Genomic DNA, 21725 nt, shown 5'->3' with positions numbered 1-21725 from the left:
CAAGCAAGTCCCTGAGAACTGGTCCGCAGCAGAGCCAGACTCCACGCCCCTGACCACAGAATGGCACTGCATTTGGTTTCAGGGAAGGGAACCTGGCAGGTGCTGAGGCTGCAGGGGTGAGGCCTAGGGATCTGCAGTCACCTCAGGCTGCCCGCGGAGGCCCTTTCCAGCTGGTGAAGGCCACACCCAGCATGGTTCCAGAGGTTGAAGTTAGGGGACCTGCTGACAAAAAACAGTCTTGAGAAAAAGACAAGCAGTGATGAGCGACTCAGTGGAGTGGTTACAATCTGTGGCTCGTTGGGCATGTTAACGAAGAATAATACATTTGTAGAGAAGTGACAAAAGAGAAGAAAAGAGTTCCAGTGGCGAAAAACTGTGGGAAGGTACATATCTCCCAGATGGTTTCTTTCTGCATCTGTTCATTTTCTGCCTCCAGCTCAGAATAATTATTATGCAAAGTGGCATATTTGGGGGAGGGAAATTCTGATTCCCTACATCTGCTTTAATTCGGCTAAGCAGGTGGCTTCTCCCGGGGTTCCCGGGGTTGTGCTAGATGCCTCAGTCCTCAGTGCCAGGCTATTGGAATGGGACCGCTCCCTTTGGCCTTGAGCTGGAATGGACCATAGGCACCCTCAAAACCCAACCCTGTAGGGAAGGATTCGAGGCCATGAAGGGCCCTGGTTTGTTCTGAGTCATTGAACCCCCTGCCCTGGTACTGCCACCTTCCACTGCCTAACTTCTCTGAGACTCAACTTCTTCAATTGTTCAGTGGAGATGGGATTAGATGAGAAAAGGGAATGAGGTAGGCTCAAGGATGGTGCTAGTTACCTCCCCCCACAAAACATGCAGTCATAGCATTATCTCTATCGATCATAAGCATTTATGGGAAACACAAGAGGAGCTGGAGCTCCGGAGAGTTCAGTGTCCAGGGTGAGACTAAAGCCATCTCCCAACTCCCAGGCCACGATGCTCTCACTCTGCAACCTGGCCATCAGGGGTCAGTTGGGGCACGGGTCCCTCTATAACCTGGTGGCTGGCTCCTGCCCAGGGGTTGAGGGTAGAAAGCCAGGTCTGGATGTTGTAGCCAGAATCACAGTGCTGCTGCGAAAGCCAGCGAGTGCCCCCGGCTCCTGTGCGGTTCCCGTCCTGGAAGTCAAGGGAGTTCCTGTTTCTGAGCCATTCTGCTCAGCTGCTGCTTAAGGAGATGCTGGCTGTGGGTCTGAGTTGATTTCCTCGTTTCTTTCTCTTCCTCTTACTGTCAGATGCTCACTTAATCCCCCAAATCACCATAGAGCCGATGGAGGCTCTGTTATTACTCCTGTTTTGCAGATGGGAAAGTGGGTCCAGGGGTTAAGTAACCGTCCCAGTTCAAGGCCAGCAGCCGCCACAGAGCAGAAACCTGAGTGCAGGGAGTCTGGATGCAGAGGGTGCATGCTCCTGCCCTCTGACACCAAACTAATTGACTCATGCATCCATGTTTTCCAGTTCTTGTGTTGGTTTGCATTCCACATGATCGCCAGCTCAAGTAGAGGACTCAACTCTATCTACTTCAGAAGTTAAGGGTAACAGTCTGTATGGTCTGGGTGACTCATGGAACCTCTCCAGACCTTGGTCACCTTCTCTGTGAAGTGAGGGGCATGGGCTCGGATGTCGGTCAGTGGTTCTCCAGGTCTGTCAAAACACAGGTGGCCTGGCACCCCCTCTTGCATTTCCAGTTCAGTAGGTCTGGAGTGGGGCTGAGAATTTGCATTTATAACCATTTCCTATATGCTGTGGCTCTACTACTGGTCTGGGGGCCACACTTTTCAAGCCATCTTGTACATGCTGTGAGCCCCCTTCTGACTCTATCACTCTAAGTTCTGCTCTGCTTCTCAGGTGAAGGGTTAGGGTTTTTCTTACCCCTCCCCCTTGGCAATACTGGAGGGATGGCTAAGGGTGGACAGCAGGCATAACCCTGTGTGTGTGTGTGTGTGTGTGTGTGTGCGCGCGCGTGCGCGCAGGGCAGGGTGATCCACAATTAAGTAAAGGCCCTGGTGGGGGGCTGGGTCTCCGGACAGGTCAGTGAGCAGGCTGAGGACAGAGCTGGGTCTTTTCTAACCTTTCTTAATTTTTTATTCGTCCCACCTTAATTTCTCAGTTCCCCAGCGTCTTCTAGCGGGCAGCACTCCAGGAATGGCTATTTTGGGAACTAACCCACAGGGCGGAGTTCTGGCTCTTAAACCCCCTTTTCCCCTGAGTGAGACAAAGGCCAAGTGCTCCTCTAGATAAGCAAAAGGGCATCAGGAAAGCCTGCCTCCAAGTAGCAGCCCAGGGCGACGCTCAGGTGGGACCTGGGGGGTGTCTGGGTACTGGCCGAGGAGGGGGGCCTGGCAGGCAGTGGGAGGCCCTATGTCTTGGTAATCTTGGCTTTAGTCTCTAAGATCAGGTTTTGGGGGGTTTTTTTTGTTTGTTTCTTTTTTTTTTTTTTTGTATTTTTCTGAAGCTGGAAATGGGGAGAGACAGTCAGACAGACTCCCACATGCGCCCGACCGGGATCCACCCGGCACGCCCACCAGTGGCGATGCTCTGCCCACCAGGGGGTGATGCTCTGCCCCTCCGGGGCTTCGCTCTGCCGAGACCAGAGCCACTCTAGCGCCTGGGGCAGCGGCCAAGGAGCCATCCCCAGCGCCCGGGCCATCTTTGCTCCAATGGAGCCTTGGCTGTGGGAGGGGAAGAGAGAGACAGAGAGGAAGGAGGGGGGGGGTGGAGAAGCAAATGGGCGCTTCTCCTATGTGCCCTGGCCGGGAATTGAACCCAGGTCCCCCGCACGCCAGGCGGACACTCTACCGCTGAGCCAACTGGCCAGGGCTGGGTTTTTTAAAACTGTGATACAGTATTCCTAACACATGCCATTTTAACCACTTTTTTTTTTTTTTTTTTTTTCAGAAAGAGAGAGGGATAGACAGGGACAGACAGACAGGAACGGAGAGAGATGAGAAGCATCAATCATTAGTTTTTCATTGCGTGTTGCAACACCTTAGTTGTTCATTGATTACTTTCTCATATGTGCCTTGACCGCGGGCCTTCAGCAGACCGAGTAACCCCTTGCTGAAGCCAGCAACCTTGGGTTCAAGCTGGTGGGCTTTTTGCTCAAACCAGATGAGCCCACGCTCAATCTGGCGACCTCGGGGTCTCAAATCTGGGTCTTCTGCATCCCAGTCCAATGCTCTATCCACTGCGCCACCGCCTGGTCAGGCTTAACCACTTTTACGTGTATATTTCAGGGGCATTAAACCCACTCACAATATTGTAAATCATCTACCTCTAGAAGTTTGTCATCTTCCCACACTGAAACTTCATACCCACCACTCCCTTCCCTGCCCAGCCCCTAGCAACCACCGCACTACTTTGCATCTCTGTGAATTTAACTAAGCTTGGCCTTTTTTATCTGTCAAAGGGGGTGGCTGAAAGAGTGATCGCATGTTGCTTTCCAATTATAACATTCAGACGTATGTCTGCATGTCCTGGTATTTGGAAAGGACAGCCATTTGTCTATGCCTTAGTTCATCCAGAAGCACCCCCCCCCCATCATGTTGGTGAGGAGTTGGTCATTAGTCACTTCTACAAGTCACTCCCTGGGTCCCTTTGAGCCAACCCTAATCCTTTATCCACCCCTGACTCCAAGACCACATAGGTATTTGCTTTTGAGCCTGACCTTTCCCTTCAAATCTGAATTAAGTTAAGGATCTCAGGTGCCAACTTACTGTGTTTCTGCTGCATTCACATTGGTCGGAGTCCTGCCTGGATGGTCCTTTGTACTGTGAACCTAATGGAAAACAGCTGAAGTAGGAGATGGAGACCTGGGGTTTGGTCTCAGCTCTGCCTTTATCAGGTTATATGACTTGGCCACTTCTTCCTTGGGTGATAGTTTTCTCATTCATTCTCAACAAAATGCCCCTGATTCATGTAGAATTGCTGTAGAGTGAATAATAACTCAGTGTCCCCTAGGAGTATGTTTGGCCCTTGGGTGGATAAGATAGGGCTGTGGTGGGCAGGTGGGGTTTTTTTAAATGGGAGGAAAGGGACATCTCTTCCAACTCAGTGCCTCCTGCTGAGTCATGGGCATGGCCGTTCAAGTCTCTGTTCTATTCAGAGCCTACTGTTATGTTGACATATATTTAAGCTGACATCTTGTCCTGACAATGAACTCTTAGTCCAAGGCAAGGAAGCCTCTAGGTCTTTGAGCCTCTCCCCTTTTCAGCTGTAAAATGATTTGATGCTACCTGTTAGGGAAGGAAGGAGAGGGGTTCCCAGAACAAAAAGAATTACATCAGAAAGAAAGCAAATAGAGAGTTTTTGCATATTTGTAACCTTAAGTTTCTTAGGGGAACAGAGAAATGCTGATTATTTCCTTAAGTTTAGATCTGCAACCTTAGCACTTGAAGTTTCTAAAGTTCCTGTTTTCTTTCCAACTACTTGCAAACCCCAGTCCACAATAGTAGCTCTAGTTATAGCTTATGATTTGGCTTACCCGAAATGGGAAAACTAGTTTCTGCCATGTCTCTTATTAAGCAGTCATGTAGGTGGTCCTAAGAGACGAGCATTTAAAGAAAATAGTCCAGGTTACAGTTTAGTTCCTTTCTCTCCTAACACGGAGCTAGACCCAATGTACTCCCACAAGGACTTTATGCACAATGATCTGTCACTCACTTCGGTTCTGTGACTTAGGTAGCAGTGCCTTCTCAGGGACTGTCCTAGCTCTGGGGTGGCCTGTAGTCAACTCCCACCCCACCCCCACCTCTTTAGGATTTGATTTTCTTTCCCACCCCCCTTGTTGTCCCAGCGGGAGGGCCGAGTGGGGAGTAGGGCGGGAGCCTCTCTGTAAATGCACAGCAAGCCATTTGTCTCAGGGGCTCCCTCCACCTGGCTAGCCACAGTTGCACGAACTGTGGTTTCTGGCCAGAAAAGTTTACCTCTGATTGAGCCCTAGGCATTTTATAGTGCTCCAGCTTATTCTGAGTGTACTTTGTAAAATGGCTTGCAGGTAGGTCATCCAAAGCAAAACCTATTAGCCTACATTAACACTGGATTTTAAAACAGAAGGGTCGAGGGGTTATTACAATTAGCACTGGGATTAAGTTCTTTCCTGTGAAAAGAACTCCGATCTGGGTGAGATTTCCACACTTAGAGCAGTGGTTCTCAATGTTGGCAATATTTGGCAATGTCTGGAGACATTTTTGGATGTCATAACTTGGAGGTCAAGGGAGGTGCTACTGCCTTTAATGGGTGGAGGCCAAGGATGCTGCTAAACATCTTACAGTGCCCGGGACAGCTCCCAAAACAAAGACTTATCCAGACCAGAATGCGGGGAGTGTCCCTGTTCAGAAACCCTGGCTTAGAGGAATTTACCTCCTGTGAGTCTTCTAACAGGACAGCTGGTTTTCCTCTCTCGGCGCCCTGTGCCCACCATGGGCGGTGTCTGGGGCACATCCCACCCTATAACTCGAGGCCCTGGGAAAAGATGCCAGGTCCCGAACCAGACATTAACTGTCTTTCGGGTCAGACAGAGCCTGGCTTCCCCTCTGAGTATCTGCTCACTCAGCCTCCACCTTCTGCTTTCTCTTTGCCCAGAATGCAGACTTCCAGATGTTTCTTAAGGGGGAGAAGTCCAGTATACCAGGTGTAGCTGGTCATCAAGAAAAAAAAAGACAGAGGACCTCTGTGCCACTACCTCGCTGGGAGGGTGACGAGAGCACAGAGGGTCTCCATCACCTGCAAGGCCCAGAGCAGCTCAGGCGTGCAATTCGAGAGTGTAAAAAAAGTATTCTGTGAAAGAGAGAGAGAGAGAGAGAGAGAGAGAGAATACTGTCCTCCAGATTCTATTTTTGTGGTTATTTCTCTATTACTGAAAAGAAAACTACACATTTCCATAAACTTGGTGTTTGTCAGCAGACTCAAATTTTTGTATTTCATGTTCAGATTGCTTTAGGAAACATAGACTGAGCTTTCCCCCCTCTTTCATCTCATTCCAGAACCCTTGGGGTTTAGGGAGCAGGAAACATGGGGTCCTTCAGGTTCTCGTAGGTCAGATTTGGGGTGGGGGTGGGGTGCTGCTGCCCAGGTCTCACTCAATGTGTGGAAGTTTACACAATGGCTCAACTCTGTGGTTGGACTGATTCATCCATTTGGCCGTTGACGCCTGCCTCTGTCCCGGCCAGGACAGAAGGGGGCCCTTAGGAACTTCTGGCCCTGTTCCTTCTAGAAGGGACACACAATAGAGCTGCGATAAGACAGGGTTCAAGGGGGAAGTAGACTTGTGGAAACAGGATATTTCTAAATTAGAGAAAGAAACAGAGGGTTGTGACAGATGGGCCCTGAGACTGCCCCGGACTCAGAAGGGACCAGGTTAGGGCTTGGGTGGCTGGTAGAACCTGAGGCCCCTTGGAGAGTATCCACCAGTAAGACTGAGGACTCAGAGAGGGGTGTGGTTCCCCACTCGATCACTCCACCACCATCAAGAATGGCAACCACCCCCAATACCTACATCTCCCCTCAGGGTTTTCCCAGGTAACAAGAGGTCCCTGTGGCTTGTCTCCATGTCTATGTCCATAGTCCATAAGAATCAGCCCCAATATGTGGGGCACTGCCTATTCAGAACAGCAGTTCGTGGGATCCTTTCCAGTGGGCAAGCCCTCTCTTGCCTCCTGTAGTGAAAACCATTTCTATCCAATGAAGGCAGAGACTACTCACTCCCTGTTCTCATTGGCTTTCTCACGCTCACTCTCATCTTCCTGACATTTGACCAGGGCTGCTTCTATCACCAAAGTCTAGCAGGGCCAGCTAGTCCCTCTGGCAAGAAGACAGTGTGATCTAGACAGTTAAGATGAGGCTCACCAGGGACAAGGTCCGGCCCTTTGGACTGTACATGCCAGGAGCAGCAACAATGCTTATATCTGCTGCTCCATTAGCCCCACTCCTGAGAATGGGCAGACTAGTGAGAAATATGGGGTAGTTTTATTCCCAAAGAGGATACTGGCAGCATTATTTAAAATAGCAAAAACTTGGAAGGAACCTAAATTATCATGTTAAAGTAAGGAGCTGGTTAAGTAAATAATGGCACATCGATTGAATGATTATCATGCAGCTGCTAACAGTAATGTTTAAGAAGGTACAAGAAAGTGTTTATAAAGTCATGTTATATAAAAAAGATAGGCTGTAAGATTGCATGTAGTGTATAATTACAACTCCAAAAGAAAGCCTCCTCATCACAGAAAAGACAAAGTATCGAAGGGTTTGAAGAGCAGAACTGTAGATACTTTATCTCTGCTACATTCTAATGTCCTGTCATTTTTAGTTATCTTTTCCCCTAAAATTACAGATGATACTATTTTTTTTAAAAAAAAAACTGTTTAAACTGTCAAATGAGTTGCCAGCAACATTATTTGCTTGTCACATGGAGCACCTGGGCCCCGGGGAAACTATCTGGGCAAAGGAGCCATACCCTGGGCACCCAGTATGCTTGTGGGTCTGGCGTCTCCCTCTGCACCATCCCCCTTCCTCTCTGGGCTCCGCTGCCTCTGAGATGTTGGGGTAGGGAGAGCCTAACCTGCCCCCTTTGCATTGTTCACCTCCCTGTTACCCTTTGTTTTACAGATTTCATGGAAAACAGATATTCTGTAAGTACACATTTTATATCCTTTTTTAAAAATAGTCCATTGAACAATGAAATATTTCCAGACCTACCCAGATCCTGCATTCCCACTAAATACATCCCTATACTGGCCTCATCTGTTTCAGACCAGGAGCCCTGGGCCAATGGAGATTTTGTTATTAGACTAGCAAGCTTTTCTGGGCCAGTTGTGATGTCAAATATTCTCTCCCACTGTTTCCATCGTCACATCTCAGTTTACGTATGAAGGGAGACACTGAAAGTGTCTCTGGAGGGCCCAGAAAATCAGGAATCGAGGGCACTTAGCTCCAAAGCAGAGTTCATATTTCCTGCTAGTCCAGGGTTCAGGCCAGGAAAGGATGCCATTTTGGGGGTATGCTTGGAGGAGTGGGGCATCCAACAGCCCATTTCAATTCTGAGAGCCTGTACCAGTCACCCCTTCACACCAAGCCCTCTGCTGCAGGGGACACTCAAGGTCCTTGACCCAATGAAGGAGTCAGATGCCTTATCAATGGATGAGAAAGCAAGGTGGTAATAGCTATACAAAGGACTATGGAAACACAGGAGAGAGGAGCTTCCTTCCTCCTGGTTATCAGTCTCTTCACCAAGGAAGGGTCGCATGCATGGGCCATGAAGAATGAGTCGGATTACAGCAGGGTCCCAATAGAAACATCACCAGGGAGAAAAGGCGTGAGGGATGGAGCAGTGTAAGCAGCTCAGCGCTGGAGCAGAGGGTGACAGTGCCCAGCGATGGGGAAAGGTAAGTTACAGCTTGCGTGTGAAGAAGGACTGAATGCCTCCTTAGGAAGTGCCACTCTCTAGGAAACAGGATTTAGGAAACTGCTACTTGTCATGTGGGAATGTAAAAGAAATGCTGAAGTCCAAGTTCAGATTTTGCGAAGATCCATCTCTCCCTGTTTTCCTACTCCCAACCTTTTTATGAGCCACCCAGCAAGGCAGGAGTTAACTTAATGGGCAGCTAGCATCCTAAGAAATGAAGAATTTGCCCCCCTGAACTGCTTCTTTAAGGTTTGGGAAGAACTTTCAGCAAGATTGCTGGTAGCCCTTCCAGTGGGCCCCTGGCTTCCTTTGTTTCGCCTGAGTCTGAATTCCTATAAAACAGAGAACTCATTATGCCTTTCACAGACAGGAAGCCGCTGCCATCCTCATTATGGAGGAAAGCTATCCATTTAAGGACAAAAGGAGTGAAATGAATGGCTTTGTGAAGTCAGAGACTATTGTTGCATTGTAAGGACAGGGAGCCCAATTCACAGGTGAGAGATGGAGGCCTGAATTGGCAGAACAGCTTGTCCAGGGTTACCCAGGTAGTTGAAAGCAGAGTCAGGACTAGAACTGAGGTCTCCAGAACCCCCTCCCCCACCCCTGAGCCAGTCCATGACACAAGATTTCCTCCAAGAAGTGATGTCACTGTCCCAGCCATCATGGCCTCGAGAGAGTGGAAGCTGACACCGTTGTTCCTTTGGCAGCGTGGGACCCAGATAATGAGATGCTGCGGTCAACAGGCTACTGGACCCGCAGGACCGACTTATTTACTTTGTCTTCAATCCAAATGGTCTCTCTGGACAAAGGCTCTGAGCTCCAGGACAGATAGAATTTTCCCTTTCCCCCAAAGCTGGCTGGTGGGCCCAGAACTCTGCTCCCAGGATGCTTCCCAAGCCAGGACGCTCTCTGAAATACTGAAGCCCTTTTGGCGGGAGTGCAGACGTTCCCAGCCATTGGGAAGGAATTTTGAATCTTTAAGTGAAAGCATTCAGTTTATAAAAGAAGCTAGTACAGTTTCCCTAATAATCAGCTGGTGAGGGTCAGGAGAAAATTAATTGAATTGCCCAGCAGGGAAATGGGAGGGGATTTCCTTCCTGAAATCAAACCTGGCGATCATTCCCAGTTGTTTAATGGCCGTTGCTTCTGAAAACATATTGGAGGAAATATCTTAACAATGAGACAGCCACTTAGCCAAATACCAATTTAGTATTGTTTGACTTGCTTCAATGGCACATTCTGACTTCATTTTCCTCTGCCATTTTTGCCTTGTTTATAAATTGTGTTTGCGGCCGAGGCAGACAGATAATGTAAAAGAGAACAGTCCGTACTTAAATGAAGGGGGTGAATCTGGACCTGCCTGGGTTTCGGGATCTTGGAGAGAACTTAGCCTTCTTACTGAAGCAAGGCAATTCCTATTTGCAGTTCTCTTCCTCTCTCCCTGGGAGCCAGCAGGCAGCTAGACTGCAGTGCGAACTGCCCAGGAGGTGGGAGCAAGAGACTGGAGTGTGAGTTCCAGTTCTCCGACATCTTTTGGGTGATCCTGTCTTCCTCAAGCCTAAGCTTCCCAATCTGTAAAATTTAGGTGATGACAACAAGAAAAACAAAAATAACCACCAAGTGGGAGTTTCTTAGGGTTTAAATGAGAAACATATGTTCGAAGTACTATGCAACCTGCATACTATCACTTAAAAGCTAGTCAGTTATCTATTTTGAAGTTCTTCTCATCAAACACTGTGGCAATATGGGGCATGGTTGGGGGAACCCCACTTGGCCTTGAAATTCCCCCATCACATGAAGGGGATCGTAGCACTGGCTTACCCCAAGGCACAAGATTTAACCAAAGCCAGGCTTTGGCTTGGCATCAGAGACCCACATTAAAACTTGATTTTTCCCTCATTAGCCATTTATTAGCCGTGTCACTTTGGGCAGATTTCCTAACCTCTCAGGCTCTCAGTTTTCTCGTCTGTAAATTGGAGGGGTTAAAAACCTCTCACCTGGTTGTTGCAAGAATGAGATGAGTACCTAGTACAGACCTAGAAGCAGGAAGTAGAGATCCCAGGAGTGTTCGAAGTAAAATGACCTTGGGCCAGACAGCAGGGAGATCTCCTGGCTGTAGTGAGTGGCTGATGGCTGGCCTCTGATTTAAGTACAAGCAAGCACAGGCTTTAGTTGTGATCATGTTTCCCTTTACTTCAAAATCCTCAAAGGGCCGCTAAAAGCGGCCCAGCCCTTCCTGTCTGTGGGGCTGGTCTGACAGCAGCTACCCAAGCACTGTCTTCCTCTAGAGAGGGAAGGGCAGAGGTGTCTGGGGAGGGACTCGGTCTGGGTCCTGCAGAAAGGCTGGACACCAGCTCACCCCTTGGGGAGGCAGCGGAAATGGGGCGAGGGCAGCGGCCTAGGCTGGCAGGCCTCCAGCCCCCTGGTTGCCAACACAACGCTCTTGGCCCGCTTGCCAGGGTCTCCTGGCAGGGGAGGAGACAGAGCCTTGAGCTTCCAGTTAAAGCCCCTCAGACCTACATCCTGTTCCAAGAGTCTCCTCAGACCCAGCAGGGTCAGAACAATACAGGATTCGATCTCAGCCCACCGGCAGGGAGCCAACCATGGCTATGGGGTTTCCAACACCCTGGCTAACCCCCCCAACTTGTCCCGCTCCCACTCCCCAAGTCCCACCTGCAGCAGGGTCCCCTGTGTCCCTGGAGGGTCCAGAGTCATAGACTCAGATGCTGCCTGCTCTTTGAGGCTCACCATTGCTCAGGGCCCCTCTTCCAGTATTTCCCACCATGCTGTTCTTGACCCCTCGCTCCATCCTTGGAGGCTGGTTCCTGAGTCACTTCCCTGGAGCCCCCCACCCCTCCCCGTGAGGGCGCTGCTCAGCTAGGGTCCTCTCGCCACCTCTGAACTCTTACAGTTTTTTAGGACCTCTTCCACTTTCTACTTCACGGTAGTGTTGTTTGTCAGTACTTTCTGGGATATAAAACTGGGGGGAGTAGAGGCCAGGTTCTTGCATCCTCAGCATAGAGAACTGCATGGGTAAGATGTGAGTCATATGAAGCAGATAGAGAACACTATACGATGGCATATGGAAACTTTATTTTATCATCACAAAATACATACAACATAAAATTTATCACTTTAATAATTTTTCTGGCTTTCTAAAATTTCTTTATTTTTATGAGTTTATTTGAGCCAAACTGACCCCATGCCAGGGAGTAAAATCTCAAATGTTCTGTTTAACCATTTTAGAGTGTACAGTTTGGTAACATTAAGTACATTCACAGTGTTGTACACCCATCACCACCATCCACCCCCAGAACTTTTTATCATTTTAGACCGGATCTCTGTCCCGTTTAACAACACCAACCTCCTTGACCCCTGCCCCTGACAGGCACTGTTCTACTTTGTCTCTCTAAATCTGAATACTCTTAGTACCTCATATAGGTGAAGTCATACAACATTTGTTCCTTTTGTGTCTGGATTACTTCACTTAGCATAACATTTTCAGGGTGGACCTATGTTGAAAGCTGTCAGAATTCCATTGCTTTTAAAGGCAGAATCATATATTTATAATTTTAAAACATTTAGGTTTGGCCCTGGCCGGTTGGCTCAGTGGTAGAGCGTCGGCCTGGCGTGCAGAAGTCCCGGGTTCGATTTCCGGCCAGGGCACACAGGAGAAGCGCCCATTTGCTTCTCCACCCCTCCCCCTCTCCTTCCTCTCTGTCTCTCTCTTCCCCTCCCACAGCCAAGGCTCCATTGGAGCAAAGATGGCCCGGGTGCTGGGGATGGCTCCTTGACCTCTGCCCCAGGCGCTAGAGTGGCTCTGGTGACAACAGAGCTACGTCCCGGAGGGGCAGAGCATCGCCCCCTGGTGGGCGTGCCGGGTGGATCCCGGTCGGGCGTATGCGGGAGTCTGTCTGTCTCTCCCCGTTTCCAGCTTCAGAAAAATACAAAAACAAAACAAAACAAAAAACATTTAGGTTTGATCATCAGAGTTCAATTCTTCATTTTTGAAATTAAAAAAAACAACAACCAGATTTAGAGAAGGTCCATCTCATATTAGAGGCAGAGCTGGAGCGAGAAGGCAGGTCTCCCTTGACTTCGCTAGTCTTTCTCGCTGGGTAAGTGCGGCACCCACAGGACGTAGTGCTGGGCGCACAGTGGGTGCTTGAGGAAGTCGCTTGATAGTCTCATGTTCAGCATGTATGAGGGGAGAGAGCCTGCACGCCCTACAGAGCGGGCATGGAGGAAGGGGGAAGTGGGTGTGGGCAGAAGCGGCCCCCTGGGGCAGGCAGTCCCAGCGACCACAGCGTTGTTTCCGAGCTCCTTTGGGAAGAGCTGTCTGTTTGTCAGCATACCTTTCCACCGGCCAGTCTTCAGTCCTGAAGGGTGTAACCATTTTCATCTTGTCTCTTGTCACTACAGAGAACGGAAGGCTCCCTTGCTGGGACCTAAGACTGCGAGATCGGACACTCCTCCCTGGGAGGACATCCCGTTCCAAGGAGAGCAGATGACTCCCGACTCCAAGAGCTCTGTGCACTTATTTCTGAATCTGCCCAGCTCCCACTGAAATAGCAGTTCCTCAGGCCAAGTCACCCGTGGTTACAGCCCTCTTGCTCCATTTACGTTGGGTGTAAAGAGGTGCAGAGGGGCTGGTTAGTGTCCCACGTGGCCTACCTCCCACTGCGTTGGAGCACCCTTGGGAGAGGAGAGGAAGAGAAGGGGGTTCAGAGTCAGCAGGCCACTGGAATATTTTGAAACTTGAATGTTTTGTCTTGTACAAAGAACTTTTCCAAGTACCCTCATCCACAGAAACCTGTTTTGGTTTAATTTTTTTTTTTTTTTTTTTTTTTACTGTAGTGTATCATGTCTAGCAAATCGCCAGGCTGAGGCGCTCATTTTCTTTCTCTCTGTCTTTGGTCCTCCAAATACCTGTAGTTCTGGATAGTCCTTGTTCCTTGGAAGTGCAGAGCACTGACCAGACAGCTGCACCCTGCCCCTCTATGACCTTGCCTGACACAAATGGGAAAGCAAAGCTGCTTGGGAGCAACCCCATTGATAGGTCAACTTGAAGACAAGATTCATCCTGGGCCGTGCACGAAACAGAAAGCGAAGTTGAACAGCACAAACGTCCTTATGCTGTTTCTTTATACTCTCTTTCTTTTCCCCTACCACGCTGAAGGCTGAACAACAGGAAGATGACTGCCTACAGCAAATATTATTTTTAATAGAAAAATGAAATGCATATTTTTCTTACTAATTTTTTTTATTTATTCCTTGCTAAAGAAATGGTCTCCTGAGGTCTTATGATGTTTTTCATGGTGTCTTGAGTGGGTGGAGGAGGGGCCGTGGTCGTTTGCAGTGGAATTTCACTAGTGGGCATCTCTACCCGAGACCACCCCCTCCATCCGCCTCAGTGACAGGTGTTGTATTAAATAAATTTGATCTTTACTCTCCACAGACCATGAAATGTCATCTTCTGAGAGGCCACATGCATGTAGGATATCCGTAGGGCTAGGGACTCCTTAGCCCTGCTGAAGTCACAGAGAGAACTGAACAGATCCCATCAGCGGACTGAGTCAGCACAGGCCAAGGGCCTCTGTGCCCTTGATTGGAGTCAGGGCCAGAATAGCCTAAGTCCCAAACACTGAGCCATTGATCCGTGGGCCAGGGCTTCATGGTTTGCTGCCTCACTGAGGACTCCTGGGCTGTTCTTGGCAGATAGGGTTGGGGTTGTTAGATTGAGCAAAAGACAACAAAATCTCCCCAAACCAGGATGCCCAGTTAAATTTGAATTTCAAATAAATTAATAATTGAGTATAAGTATGTCCCATGTAATGTTTGGTACATGCTTATACTATAAAGGTATTCATTTATCTGAAATTTGAATTTAACCAGGATCCTATATTTTATGTGGCAAGCCCACTGCATCCCGCCCTTCTAAGCCTTGGGATCCAGGCTCCCAGTGTCCTCACACCAGACCTCCCTGCCCCATAGGGCCAGTCCCCCTTCTGAGCACCACCCCACCGGGCCTGAGGGCAGAGGGAGGTCTGAGGGTATTTGGCTCTGCCAGATTCCAACTGCAGAACTGTGGATTTCAGAGCTTCAGATTCTTTATCTCTAGAATGAGACTAAACTAATGGTTCCCAACATCAACTCCTTTGAAAATAGGATGAAAGCAATAGACGCACACACGCAATACCTACAAAATTGTAACACACAATGTTGCATCCAAAAAATGTTATACAATGTCCTAGTTTTCAGAGTCATGAACTCGGGTAGGAGGCAAATAAAGGGTTAGATGATTTCTAATGACCTCAAAGTCTGATAGTCAATGTGTTGAGGATTTGGGGAGAAGCCAGAGCCACAAGGTCATGTCATCAGTCCCTTGCTGCTCCCAGAGCACAGCCATTGCCATGGAAGCTGGGAAGACTCCGTTCTGACTGCTTATGACTTATTTATGGGGCATAAATAGGTTTTTAATTATTTATCCCCTCCACCTATATCACTGAGGAACCCACCCACACAGGGATCTTTCATAATGGATTTAATGACTAAAGACTTCTCTAAATCCAGGATCCTGGGTCAGCCGTTCTAACCAGATGACATAACCAAGCCTCTAAATCGGAGCTCATCATTTAACAAGGGTGTCCCATCACCGATTCCAGCAGAGGCCATTTTTCTCTGTGGTCAAACTAGTTAGTTAGAGCTCCCTCTTGTGTACTCGCATTGTAATGAGTCATTAAAGGGCTTGGAACACCCCACAGCAAACGCATATTGGAATTTTCCCTCTTCTGAAAAGAGCCACAAGAGGTCAGCCACCCATTCCATGAGCCTATACTGAGCGCTCTGTCAGCATTAACTGATTAACTAATGCTCGCTCCCTGACATAGACTCAAGATGGACAATTTGACTCCATGGTCAACATCCATCCATTAAAACAGTGATTTTCTACCACAGTGATTTTGCCTCCCAGGGGTCACTAAGCAGTGTCTAGAGACATTTTTAGCTATCACACCTGAATGGCAGTGTTATTGGCATATGGTGGGTAGAAAAGCCAGGGATGCTGCTCAATGCCCTACAATGCACAGGACAGCCCCCCGTCACAAAAATGACCAAGTCCAAAATGCCAATAGTACCAAGGTTGAGAAACCCTGCATTAAACCAGCCAGTTATTTATTTACTCAACAAGCTTTGTTGGGAAATTTTCGTGGGGCCAAGAACGGAAGAAAGAGGACTCAGGCTTACATTAAGGTTATTAAGAGAATTTACACCACCTTGGACAGCAGCAAGACAGTACCATATTTCCCCGTGTATAAGACGTTCCCATGTATAAGACGTTCCCATGTATAAGACGCACCTTAATTTTGGGGCCTGAAATTTGAAAAAAATATGTATTACATAAAGTTATTGAACTCAAGTTTTATTCATCTTAAAATGGATACAACTCATCACTGTCAAAACTCCCATCCATTAGCTTGTCCTCATCTATGTCTGATGACGAATCACTGTCTTTAACAATGAGCACAAAAACAAGTGCAAAAAAGTGGGAAATGCAGGTTAAAAAAATCTACAACCACTCTATAAGACGCACCCAGTTTTTAGACCCCAAATTTTTCAAAAGAAGTGCATCTTATACATGGAGAAATAGAGTAAATCTCCACACCCACAAAGGATGGGGCTTGTTATATACAGTCAAGTGGTCCTAGCTAACAGGTGGCTAAAGCCACATGGCTCATGCTAGTTAAGAGCTGTAAAACCCAAAGCAGTGAACAATTTTTTTTTTTTTGGTATTTTTTTTGTATTTTTTTGAAGCTGGAAACGGGGAGAGACAGTCAGACAGACTCCCGCATGCGCCCGACCGGGATCCACCCGGCATGCCTACCAAGGGCGAAGCTCTGCCCACCAGGAGGCGTCGCTCTGCCTTGACCAGAGCCACTGTAGCGCCTGGGGCAGAGGCCAAGGAGCCATCCCCAGCGCCCGGGCCATCTTTGCTCCAATGGAGCCTTGGCTGGGGAGGGGAAGAGAGAGACAGAGAGGAAGGGGGGGGTGTGGAGAAGCAAATGGGCGCTTCTCCTATGTGCCCTGGCCGGGAATCGAACCCGAGTCCCCCGCACACCAAGCCGACTCTCGACCGCTGAGCCAACCAGCCAGGGCCAACAATTTAATGGGCCCACTTATCTATGCAAGAATATTCCTCACAGGTGATACAAGCCCACCCCTCCAGGGGTGAGCTGGTGATCAGCTTACTTCGTAAAATGGCGCTGGTCATGATAAGTACCAGGAATCATTTCACCTTACAAGTTTGTATCCTTCATGCTCTGTTTTCTCGACCTTGTTGGTATTAAGATTATAACAATCAAATGGTATCCCCTCTCCTGGGACATATAATTCAGTAGAGAGTTGCTTATAACAGTGGAACAAATGCTATGATGAAGAAATTCAAAGCAAAGGAAGCTGGGCACAGGGAAAAGACTCTAACACAGACTCTGGGGAACCAAGCAAAATGTCTAAGAGGAAACTGGGTCTAACCCAGTGGTAGTCAACCTGGTCCCTACCGCCCCCTAGTGGGCGTTTCAGCTTTCATGGTGGGTGGTAGCAGAGCAACCAAAGTATAAATAAAAAGATAGATTTAGCTATAGTAAGTTGTTTTATTATTTTTTTTTAGAGAGGAGAGAGAGAGAGACAGAGAAAGAGAGCAAGGAGAGAGAGAAAGGGGGAGGAGCTGGAAGCATCAACTCCCATATGTGCCTTGACCAGGCAAGCCCAGGGTTTTGAACCGGCGTCCTCAGCATTTCCAGGTCGACACTTTATCCACTGCGCCACCAGAGGTCAGGCAAGTTGTTTTATAAAGATTTATTCTGCCAAACTTAGTGAAAATCCAACATAAAGTACTTGGTAGGTAATTATTATTATATGTTTTAACTTGCTGTAACTCTGCTTTATAAATTTTATAAAGTAAAGTTACTTCCCTACTTTATAAATCACCATTACTGTGGAACTGGTGGGCGGTTAGAAAATTTTCCTACTAACTTAGATACAAAAGTGGGCGGTAGGTATAAAAAGGTTGACTATCCCTGGTCTAACCAAAGGTTGAGTACCAGGTAGAAAAGGTAGGGTGAGGAGCAAGGCTGACACCGCAGGGTGGATGCTAGGGCCCTGGGGCAAGGGAGAGGATGGTGGCCTCGAGGGACAGCAGGGAGATAGCCTGTCAGCCCCAGGGTTCAATTAGTCCTTTTCATAAAACCTCCATTGTCCCCTGGGAATTTCTGACGGACTCCTATTGGCCTGACTCAGTCTCTGAGAGTCTTAGGAGAGAGCTCTGGAAGGTTGCTGCTGTTCAAGAACTCAGCTTCTTGGGAGGTTAAATCATGACAGATGGAGACTTGACCTAAGGGGGTGAGCGCACAATACAGTGTACAGTCCTGTGTTGTGGAACTGTGCACCTAAAACTTGTGTAATTCTGTTAACCAGTATCACCCAGTTAATGCAATAAAAAGGAAAAAGAACACAATGACCTCAGCTCCTGAGCACAGCTGTTTTTAGGACGTTCCACCAGTGTCATTAGCGTGCTCGGGAGAAAACCTGCCATAGGGCAGCTCAGGCCCTTGCTTAGACCACATGTCCTGAGCGAAATGGTGAGCTGGAGGGAGATGTCTGCCTGCCAGGCTATCTGAGGCTTCTCTCGTCTCCACAGCTGGGGGCCACAAGGGTGGGGTGGGGGCAGTGCATGGTGTCTGTGAACCCCCTGAGAGTAGGTGCAAAAAGTTGTGAGAGTACAGAATTTTCTGGGAGAGAGTCCATAGCCATTACCAGTTTATCAGATATTCAGAAAAAGGTTAAGAACTACAAAATAATTGAAAACTTAATTATGCTCCATATAATTTGATGTCAATGGAAAACCCCCAGAGTGGCTAACTCATTTCGTATCAAAGGGTCTGCTTCATGGGCAGTTTTAAGTCCAATATCTCCAGCAGAACTTGATATGCCTTAAAAAAAATTGCTCAGAATAAAGAAATAGCTGGTGATTTTGTTCCCCACGATGTTGGCAGTGTGACGACACCAGTTGTTACCAGCGAAGTTTGACCTTGGTTTTTGAGTTCAACAAAGAAAGAAGTCAGAGCCAAGAACTCGAACTATATGAGAAAGTTTATTTAGAAAGTGTTGGGCAGATAAAATGTATTATGCTCACTTTGTAAAAGATAACGTTGCCCACGTGGAGGCCATTGCCCAGGTGATATTAATGTGTGTTGGGGGCAGGCAGGATCGTTGTAGCCTGGGGCTTGGTTTTGGGATTAAGCCTTTCCCACCCTTTTTTGATGTGGGGTGGTACAATCCAATCATGCCTCAGAGAAGTGACTTTGTATTAGAGACTTCCCTATTTTGTATATTGGATTAAGGTTTGGATTTCTACACTATAAAATAGGGGCAGAACGGGGGCTTGCCCTCTCTTGGTTCCTGAGGTTATCATTAGAGGAGAGAGCAGAGCAGAGAGCAGAAGGAGGCCATGTGGAGGAGGCCAGGGGAAGCAGCCAAGATGGCGGAGTGCTGAGTGAGATGCCAGTTTGTGTAGAGTTTGTATCTGGGATAAGGAAGGAGATGGGGAACTGAGGAGAATAAGGCTGGTGAGCTAGAAACCTTTGATTCTAGGAAACTCGGATAAGTCAGTAGCTTTGTGAGCACTGAATGTGATTGGGTTTTGGAGCCCAGTGTGTGTTTTTACTTGCCTGCCGGGTGCAAGCTAGAATTAAAGACTATGGCCCACCAGTTTGTGGCTCCGTTGTTTCTTTACTGACTGTCCGAATCCAATGCAAACCTACGTGAGTCGGGCTGCTGTGATGGTGGCCCTGGCCTTGGCTTCTGGCTTTACATATATGAGAAAGTTTATTTAGAAAGTCACAGAGGTAGAAGTGAGTCAGAAGAAATGGGCCCAGGAAACAAGTTACAGCGGCAAAAGGGGGGGCCTTGGCGCTCAGAAGAGAGACAGAGGTAATGCTCCCAGGGTGGGGGGCATGGGTGCTGAGTTGGGTCCTTCATCTTGAGGGTTTAAAGGCTGGGGGTTTAGGGGAGGTCTTGGGGGGGATCTCTATAGAATAGCCATCAGCTGGTGCGCGAAAATGAGATTTATCCCCCTGACTACATCTACCTTGGGTGTGGTTGGCACAGATAGTAATACTTGGATTTTTGTCTATGTCTCCCTGAGTAGGAGTAGGATGACTTAAGCTATTTACCCTCTGGTTAAGGAGAAGAAGTGTAAATCATTTGCTTTTAAGTATCCTTGGGTTAGGAAGATAGAATTTTGCAATTTATTAGATTACTGTAAACTGCTTTTGCTGTTTATCCGTCTCAGTTTCCCTATTCCACTTGTCTTGGCTTTCAGCCTGTCTCAATTTCAGTGTTAAAAAGCCTTTGTGCCCTGACAGGATAGCATGCTTGGTTAGAGCACCGTTCCGATACACAGAGGTTGTCGGTTCGATCCCTGGTCAAGGGACATACAGAGACAGATCAATGTTTCTCTCTCTGTCCCTCACCCTTCCTCTCTCGAGGAAAAAAAAAAAAAAAAGAACTTTCACCTCTCAAAAGTAATAAGCTATTCGACTGTTTTGGAATACCAAAGAAATAGGCAATCAATTTATTAAAAAACCTCATGGTCCAAAGTATTTCTAAAGCCTGAATTGTCTCTTCGCTGAGATTTTATGGTGCAATGGGAAATGAGTCTTTATTTCAAAATGAACTTTGACAATAGAAGAGAAAAATTATTTCCATGTTCACAGAGGATGAAGGATACTGGCAAGCAAATACAATTCTTAGAGAAAAGTGAAAGGCAAGCTGAAACAGGAGATTGGCCACCAGCTGATTCTGTGACATGAATATCCTAGGGTTCTTCTCCTTGCAAAGAAGCTGTATTTGTTTCCTAGGTCTGCCATAGCAAGTTACCAGGAACTCCGACTCAAAGACTGAAATGTATTTTCCCACAGTGTTTGGAAGCCAGAGATCTGATATCAAGGACCAGTGCCAAGGTCCCTCTAAAAGTTTCCAGAGAAGAATCCTTCCTTGTGACTTCCAGCTTCTGTGGTGGCTGTCCACCTTGATGTCCCTTGGCTTGCACAACGTCACTGTCATTCCTGCCTTTGTTCCGGGACCTTCTTACACAGGTATACTTGTCTGTGTTTCCACATAGTCTTCTCATGAAGACACCAGTCATTGGATTTAGGGCCCATCCTAATCCAGTATAACCTCACCTTTACTAGTGACATCTTCAAGAACCCCATTTTCAAATAAGCTCCCATTCTGAGGTTCCAGGTAGATATGAGTGGGGGAGAGAGGAGACACTATTCAACCCAGTACAGAAGGAACTGGTTGAGATGAGCTTGTGTCCTTGCAGCTCTGACTTGCCACATTTCTAAGATGCTCATTTAAGTAGAAGGCATGATAACAGTAGTTTATCTTTAAATAACAACCTTTTGAGAACTCGCAGTCTCTCACTGTACTTTCTTGTGTTTTGTGTCTCTTCTTCTGAAAATACTGTTCCTCTGTCTAATGTCTTTCAATTTTTCCCTCCCTCCCATCTCTCATCCTTCCTCTCCTTCCTCCTTTCCCTCCTTTTTTCTCTTTCCATTTTATCTGTTCCTGTTCCCCTCCTGCCCCCAATTAATTGGCCATAATATAGAACTGAAGTTTAAGTATTTCTTGTATTTATAGACAAGTTTTATATTCTCAGTGATTTATTCTGAGAGCCAGTGCATGCAGTATTTTCTATTTTTCTCTCTTCTTAAGAAAAAAAGTGTCTCCAAAAGCCTGCAAAGTTGTTTTCTTTCTATATTTGACCCTTAGTGGATTATTGTTCCAAGAGTTTATTGAGTTCATTAGGAAAAAGTCCCCTGTTGCTGCCCTACTTCCTCCAATCCTGGGATGTGCTAGTTTTCCTGGAACCTCTTGGCACAGGAGGGTCTGGTTAGTGCCAGAAACTATTCCATTAATTTCTGGTCAACCAACTCTCCCCTCCAGGGTTTGGGTTGTTTGGGCCAGAATTTGCAGCACAAGGAAAACTTCCACTGTTGGGACTATGAAGGAGCCTGGAACTGGGTCCCAGAAAAAGGAAATAGAGTAGATTTTGGTGCCTTCCAAAGTGAAGGCTGACCATGAACCAGAATCCGAAACCGCCTTTAGAAGCTCAGTCACACCACCAGCCATTAATTAAAAGTGTGTTCCTGTCTGACCTGTGGTGGCGCAGTGGATAAAGCATCCACCTGGAAATGCTGAGGTCGCTGGTTTGAAACCCTGGGCTTGCCTGGTCAAG

General features: G+C 47.5%; 1 protein-coding gene across 4 annotated transcripts in view; it reads left to right on the top strand.

The window, feature by feature from the left end:
* Positions 1-13883, top strand: part of PECAM1 (platelet and endothelial cell adhesion molecule 1) — a 60786-nt gene extending 46903 nt beyond the window's left edge. For all 4 annotated transcript variants that reach the window (XM_066234910.1, XM_066234909.1, XM_066234908.1 and 1 more), the window contains 2 exons: positions 7633-7655; positions 12851-13883. In XM_066234910.1, coding sequence (XP_066091007.1) covers positions 7633-7655; positions 12851-12880 — 53 coding nt within the window. In that variant the 3' untranslated portion in view covers positions 12881-13883. The remainder of the gene's footprint in view (positions 1-7632; positions 7656-12850) is intronic.
* The last annotated feature ends 7842 nt before the right edge of the window (positions 13884-21725 follow it).

Source organism: Saccopteryx bilineata, chromosome 6 (assembly GCF_036850765.1).
Source record: "Saccopteryx bilineata isolate mSacBil1 chromosome 6, mSacBil1_pri_phased_curated, whole genome shotgun sequence".
NCBI classification, from domain to species: domain Eukaryota; kingdom Metazoa; phylum Chordata; class Mammalia; order Chiroptera; family Emballonuridae; genus Saccopteryx; species Saccopteryx bilineata.
Note: the sequence above shows the minus strand (reverse complement) of the source record. Positions and strands in the feature narration are given on the sequence as shown.